At 38.0% G+C, this 6,614-nt stretch overlaps 1 protein-coding gene and 1 pseudogene across 3 annotated transcripts; both read right to left on the reverse strand.

Moving 5' to 3' along the window:
* Nucleotides 1-2,221: 2,221 nt before the first annotated feature.
* On the reverse strand, nucleotides 2,222-3,324 carry LOC147276938 (uncharacterized; annotated as a pseudogene). Its single transcript, XR_015124094.1, has 3 exons — nucleotides 3,218-3,324; nucleotides 2,621-3,101; nucleotides 2,222-2,546 (listed from the first exon to the last, which is right to left on the reverse strand). The product of XR_015124094.1 is annotated as an uncharacterized LOC147276938 (transcript).
* Nucleotides 3,227-6,365, reverse strand: LOC147276939 (uncharacterized). 2 transcript variants are annotated; one of them, XM_086253003.1, is made up of 3 exons: nucleotides 3,635-6,365; nucleotides 3,371-3,471; nucleotides 3,228-3,279 (listed from the first exon to the last, which is right to left on the reverse strand). In XM_086253003.1, the coding sequence occupies exon 1, from the start codon at nucleotides 5,615-5,617 to the stop codon at nucleotides 4,076-4,078; it is 1,542 nt and encodes a 513-aa protein (XP_086109129.1). In that variant the 5' UTR covers nucleotides 5,618-6,365; the 3' UTR covers nucleotides 3,228-3,279; nucleotides 3,371-3,471; nucleotides 3,635-4,075. The 2 variants fall into 2 exon arrangements, with proteins under 2 accessions (XP_086109128.1, XP_086109129.1); XM_086253002.1 differs by having other exon boundaries at nucleotides 3,227-3,279; nucleotides 3,371-6,365.
* Nucleotides 6,366-6,614: the final 249 nt, after the last annotated feature.

Genomic DNA, 6,614 nt, shown 5'->3' on the forward strand with positions numbered 1-6,614 from the left:
TTGGAATTGCTTTGAAACTGGACTGTTAAATTCAATGTGACATTTCATGTATGTAGTAAAGAAGCCTGCAGAAACATAAAGAGGGCTTGCCTGCAAGAGATCTCCAATGTTGACCTCCAGAGCTCCAGGCACAGGTGGAACACCATCCACCAACAAAGTGACACTTAGTTTCTGAACTTTGTCAGAGTATTCCATTGTTATGTCTCTGCAAATTCGATAAGAAAATCATCTACCAACTGGGATCGATCAAGAGGCTAAAAAATCAGAGAAAAACTTGTGTGTAACAAGGGTATACCCCTTTATTTTCATAAGATCACCTCACATGCTAGTTATGTGACTACTTATTATGAGAATAAAGGGGTATACCACGTTACGCAGAAGTTTTTCTCCAAAAATCAATATCCCCCATTCCTAAAATCATGCAAGATTCTAAGGCATAATACCTGCAAACCAGAGGCAATTCTTGAGGATCAAGTGGCTCAGGACCCATGACACAAAATAAAATGTCCCTCCAATCAATTACAATTTCATCCGTGATTTTTTTTTTCTTTTAATAAACCCATCAGTCAAATTAAAAACAGAGAAAAATAGGAACAATTTTGGTGGGAAGGTGGGATGAGATAAAGAAGACGAGGGAGATAAGTCTGTATTCGCTTTAGATACTTTTTAATGGAATTAACATAATGCATGCCCTCAATTTTGTTGTTATAGAATCAACAATTTAATTAACACTTACACAGATGAAGTACAGAAGTTTGCATGCAATGGCCCTTTCCCTTCATGGCATTTCCACTCCTCAGTAAGCCAAAATTTTGCAATTTTTCGCAGGTTGCTCTTTGCATGTGAGGCTGGTTTCTTTCTCTTTACATTGGAAACGGATGCACAAACTTTGGTTTATTGTCTTCAGCGTGGTGAGATGGATTTGGCATCCGATGAGTACCTTTTGGAGGATGTTAAGAAGGTTATTTCCAATTTTAGTAGAGTTAATTGAGTTTATTTTAATCGAGTAGCTTGTAATTAGCTCATTATGCTCTTTCGTGTAGTTTGTTGACTCAATGGGCACACTAGATTCCTTTTTGGCCGGAAGCTCATGTACAACATAATATGATATTGTATCCTCGCAACCTAATCACAAAGTGGACAAGGCTTGGCCTTAGGTATAACCACTTATCAATGCATTGAGGGTGATGGTGTGCTTACACAGTTACACTTAACCAGCATTGCGCATACTTGTCTTCATCCGCAAACTTTTCCTTGCGCTTTCTATATGTATGCTGACATGTTGTGTTGGTAGTTGGTACTTCTTATTTCTGCAACAATAGGTATGGTCTACCACAAGGTACACAACAAACTTGACAGCACATTACTGGAAATAATTGACACCATAATCTGGTCCACCACATCATCAGTTTGAATTAGTTTCATTTTTATTAGTTTTCTTTTTCATAATACACAAAGCCCAAGGCTATGCTCCTCTTGCTTGGATTATATGTTGGAGAAGAGGAATGAGATTGAGTAGCCCTAGTCTCTCCACTCTCTCACACACACATCTCTTGCTTCTTGTTGGCAGCCACCACACTCAAGGACTTGGAGAATCAAGCTAGTTTGATGGAGAACCTTTGAGGTATGCCTATATATGAACACAAGTTGTGATTATCATTTTTGGATTATGTTTGGTGTGAAATCTGGAAAATCTAACATTTGGTATCAGAGTCAAATCACTCTTGATCATGACTGTTGATTTTAGATTAGTATTAATGTGGCTGTATAAGTATAACCCTTTTGGCTTATGAAAAATCGTTTTTGCACAACACCCATTTGGCCATTTTAGATCTGTTTCTCTTGCAAAAGTATTAGCACTACTAACATTAGCTGTGGCCCCTTTTGCTAGGGGCAAATGAGTGCGCCAAACACATACAATGTTTGAGGTCGCATGCAGAATATCTTATTACATTTCGTGCCCGATAAGGCAAGACAAAGTTTGGAAAAGCATTAGGGCAGCATATATATGAGATGAGCAATGGACAGCTCTGCCCCTTGGGTTTGTCTTCTGTGCTTATATTGAGTACTGAGAAAAATTATGCACTGTCTGGTATAACTGCCCTTTTCAGGAATTTGCCTCATGCTCCATACTTGGGGGCCTTCCAAAGCTTGAAGGCTACTTCATGCAGAAACCTATCCGCCCGTGCTGCATAGAAAAGAACAAGTTTCATTTGTAAAAATGCACTTAGGATTTGCAGAGAAAGTACATGCTCAAAAAGGTATCAACTCATTATGTATTAGCTCCTAGGTTAGTACAATAGATCAAGTCTGAGGTCAGTTATAACTTATATCAGTAAATCTCTTAACAATTCCAGCACGTGCAATGTAAACTCCAAGTAATGGTTAAGGCAACATCAGTTAAATAAACATGGAAATGCAGAAAACTCAATATCTGATAATCTCAAATAGCACCACCTTGAAATCTTCAAAAGAGAATTTATCAGACCATATCCTTGCGGGACACAGCATATTGCCAGTGAGCAATTAACATTGGGCAATGGTGCCTGTTCACCATACATTGCAAGGGTTATTATAAGGCATTTCAAGTGGTGCAAGAAACCACTAAGTTTTTACTCACCTAACATCCTTCCATGGATTCTCTCCTCTCATGGTGTAACTTTGACGAGAAAAGAACTTTGAAAGATCCAAGTTTCTATTATCTTTTCTAGTTAAGACTGACAAGTTGGGATCATCGTTTTCTGAGACATTCCCATAGCTCAGCACAACAGAGAAGTGCAAATGGGAACCAATTTCAGATCCCGGTTGGGCTATGTGCCCTATAGCATCAACCAAAGCATTGAGATATTCCACATCATCAGAAATAGCCTTGCCTTTCTCAACATCACCTCACCTGCCCCAACATGCAAAAAAACTAAATCATACTAGCTCGTCTCCACTGTCTTCCCTCCTTGAAATCCAGGAAACTTCGGGAATTTTCAGTAACTCAGATGCCACACTCTCAGCTGGTGGTCCATCAATTTGGAAAACGCTGAAACCAAGTTTGGTACCAAAGGATTCTCGAATTGCTTGTAAATAGAGCAGTTGTCATCCCCATGAACCTGAAGCATTATAAAAAGGCAACTTAGTTGACATTGTGTTGATACTTGATAACAGTTAATATTTTTCATCATTGCCAACTACAACTGACTGAGCAAAAAACCAAAAGTTAGATAACCTTTCTGATAAGGTCTTAATTGAGGATTTCTTCCCACATTCTTCTTCAGTGGTACCTCCACTCTGAGAAACAAAGTGAAAAAAACTACTTAGCAAGTTAGCATACATGATTATAAACAACACCTTGTAAGAATATAAAGTATGCAGATCTAACTTTGTCAAGGTAAGCTTCATATGCATCCAGCAGCACTGCAAGCTCTCTAACTATTGTCTCATCCTCGGTTTCTGCAATCTAAATTCAAGTAGATCCCAATGCTAGGAAGGAGGAAAAGCATGCCAGAATGAATATGAACAAAATCAATAAAAAGAAACTTCGATTCCAATGTTTTTCCAATTAAATTTTTAACTGGATAAATATAGTTTTTGGAAGAGAAAAGTAAATAGTCCCAAATACCAAAAAGAAATAGAATTGACAAACCTAAAAGGAAAGGATATCACTTTAAGCATGATGCATGGCTACAAGCCCTAATGGAAATTAACCAGAGAAAGGAATGACACTAACTGCACCCCGCAATCTGAAACAAATAATTAGCAAAGCCAAAACAGAACACCAGCTGCACCAGCAAATTAAAACCCAAAACTACTGCAATTCCAATCAAACTTAAAAAAAAGTTGGACTTGCTGAAGCTTCTCAAAGGTATATATTGAGAATTTCTGCTTTAATTAATAAACGGTGCACATATAATACAGAATTATTTAAATTCATAGTGTTCTTGATCCATACATAATAAGAAACAGTTGACCAAAATAAATAATAAAAACAAACAATCAAGTCACCATAAATTCAAGTGCTTTGCTGAACATAAATCAAATACATATAATTCAAGTGCTTATTACTTTAATTTTTCGTATAAACTAGCTAGCTGCTAATTCCTCCACCATGGGGTAGCTGATCAAGGACACGCTGTGGTAGTCTAGGAACTGGTGTCGGCCACCATGGGAGCACAAATTTGAAGAAGCAACCATTAATATTAAGATTACTCTCTTTTGCAGCTAGCTTTGACCACTCTCTTGTACCAACGTCGCACATGAAAACATCTCCCTCAATATTTAGATACAAGATATCCACATTATTCGGGTCACAAGCTATCAACTCAACATTCCTTTTGTAACCACCCAAAAACATATTTTGGTCCAAAGAATAAACCCTCGTGCGTTCCAAACAAAATTTGCTAGCTCCATCGACGTCCATCTGATCACGATCATCTTGTTCTTCTTTCAACTCGTACACATATAAAGTACGCAAGTGGTTTATGAAGTCGCACATCCGTACACACTCTCCGCACACACCAAGGAACTCAATACAACTGATCGCAACCACGTCTCGGGCTGGGTCATCAACTACAGCTGGGTCAGCAAATTTGAGGACACGACATTTATAATAATCAATAACACCATCACCATTGCTACTGCTAGTACCAGTACTGTTGCTGTTGTTGATTATGAATGGATCCAGCCCCATAAGACAGGGGAAATTGTATAATTTGGCGTCATCCCACCAATACAACATTCCATTGTAAGTGACGCTAAAGTATCTATCAATAGTGCGAAAACTTAGTGGGGCTAAGACAACTGACACTCTCCATTCACCAGTTTCAAAAGAAAACAACTCCAAGGTTAATTTAAAGGAACCATATTTCTCATCATATTGTTCAATAGGAAGAACTCTCACAACCTTGCACCTATACTCAGCATTAACCTGGACGTTATATGATCCTTTCCGAGCATCGTCTTGCTTATAGTTATAATAGGGAACATCACAGATGAATCCCACGGGTACTGGCCATTTCCATTGAGTAGGGGCAGGAGGAAGCGCGACCCATTGCGCGGTGTATGGATTGCAGATGTAGTAATCACGTTGATGGTACTTGGTTGCACAACACAAAACTAAGTCATTATACGTCCCCACCACAACTGGCTCTTCTTTCAATCCGTGGACAGTCATGAGTCTTTTGAACACCGGAGACGACATTCGACTATGGATTTCCTCCCCTTTGGGATTGATCAGAGTGACTTTTGTTGGCATTTGCTTATCAATTTGAAGACGCAGAAAGCGGCAAATAAAATAAGGATTGGAGATGAGAGTGCACCAACGCTTGGACACACACCTACATTGAAAAACCAATTTGTTGCAAGGAAGTCGACAAAGGATTTCAACCAATACAACATCAGGGAGATCACCGATATTAATATCCATCATCAATTTTGATGATGATGATGTTTTTGATCTTTTTAAGTGATGAATATGATCAGAGGACGGTGGTTCAAGGGGCGAATAGGATCTACTCCTTCCTTTGGTAGCAGTATCAGTATCAGTATCACCTACTCTCATGACGGCAGAAACTTGGACAGAAGAAACTGATATCCAGGGTTCTTGCTCCAAAAACAGCAGAAGATACATATATGTGGTAGAATCCCCACATTCTCTGGAAATAGGAAAGAAATCAACTAAGAAACCCAAATTCCCAATACACCTAAGAATCCTAATACAACAAGAAATCACCTAAGAAACCCAAATTCCCGATACAACTAAGAATCCAAATACAACAAAAAGAAAGTAAATCATGAAACATCATACTGAAATAGGAAACTACTTAGGCTAGACTCAGAAATTTATGGGATGTTTCTCGTACCTGGCCACATCAGCACGCAGAAAATCCCAATTTTTCAACAAACTTAGCCGAAAGCCCAAATTTTTCAACAAGCTTAGCAGAAAGTCCCAATTTTTAACCAAATCAGCAGAAAGTCTTAATTTTTTAACAAATTTAGCAGGAATTCAATCCGATCCCAACTCATAAAAGTCCCAATTTTTAACGAAATCAGCAGAAAGTCTTAATTTTTGAACAAATTTAGCAGGAATTCAATCCGATCCCAACTCATAAATAACAAAAACAACCTGGAAAATAGAGAGAAAGAGATATTTCAACAAGCTTAGCAGAAAGCCCCAATTTTTAACCAAACTAAGCAGAAAGTCTTAATTTTTGAACAAATTTAGCAGGAATTCAATCCGATCCTAAATCATAAATAACAAAAACAACCTGGAAAATACTATAGAGTACCTGAACGTAGAGATAGAGAGAGAGAGAGAGAGAGAGAGAGAGAGAGAGAGAGAGAGAGAGAGAGAGAGAGAGAGAGAGAGAGAGAGAGAGAGAGGTTGCAGTCTGGACTGGAGAGATGAGGGAGATCTCTTTCAGGTTGTCAAAATAAAAAGAAGGGTCATTTACACTGAATAAAATTTCGGTTGGATAAAAAGAAGGGTCATTTACACTGAATAAAATTTCGATGAAAATTTTGATGAAAATTTCGAAGATTTTTAAATTTTGACAGAAATTAGACGGAAAAGACGAAAATTGCTATTAAAATACATAAATTTTGAATGAAACTTTACCATATGTTTA

Source organism: Dryas octopetala, chromosome 8 (genome assembly GCF_963921425.1).
Source record: "Dryas octopetala chromosome 8, drDryOcto1.1, whole genome shotgun sequence".
In the NCBI taxonomy this organism is placed as follows: domain Eukaryota; kingdom Viridiplantae; phylum Streptophyta; class Magnoliopsida; order Rosales; family Rosaceae; genus Dryas; species Dryas octopetala.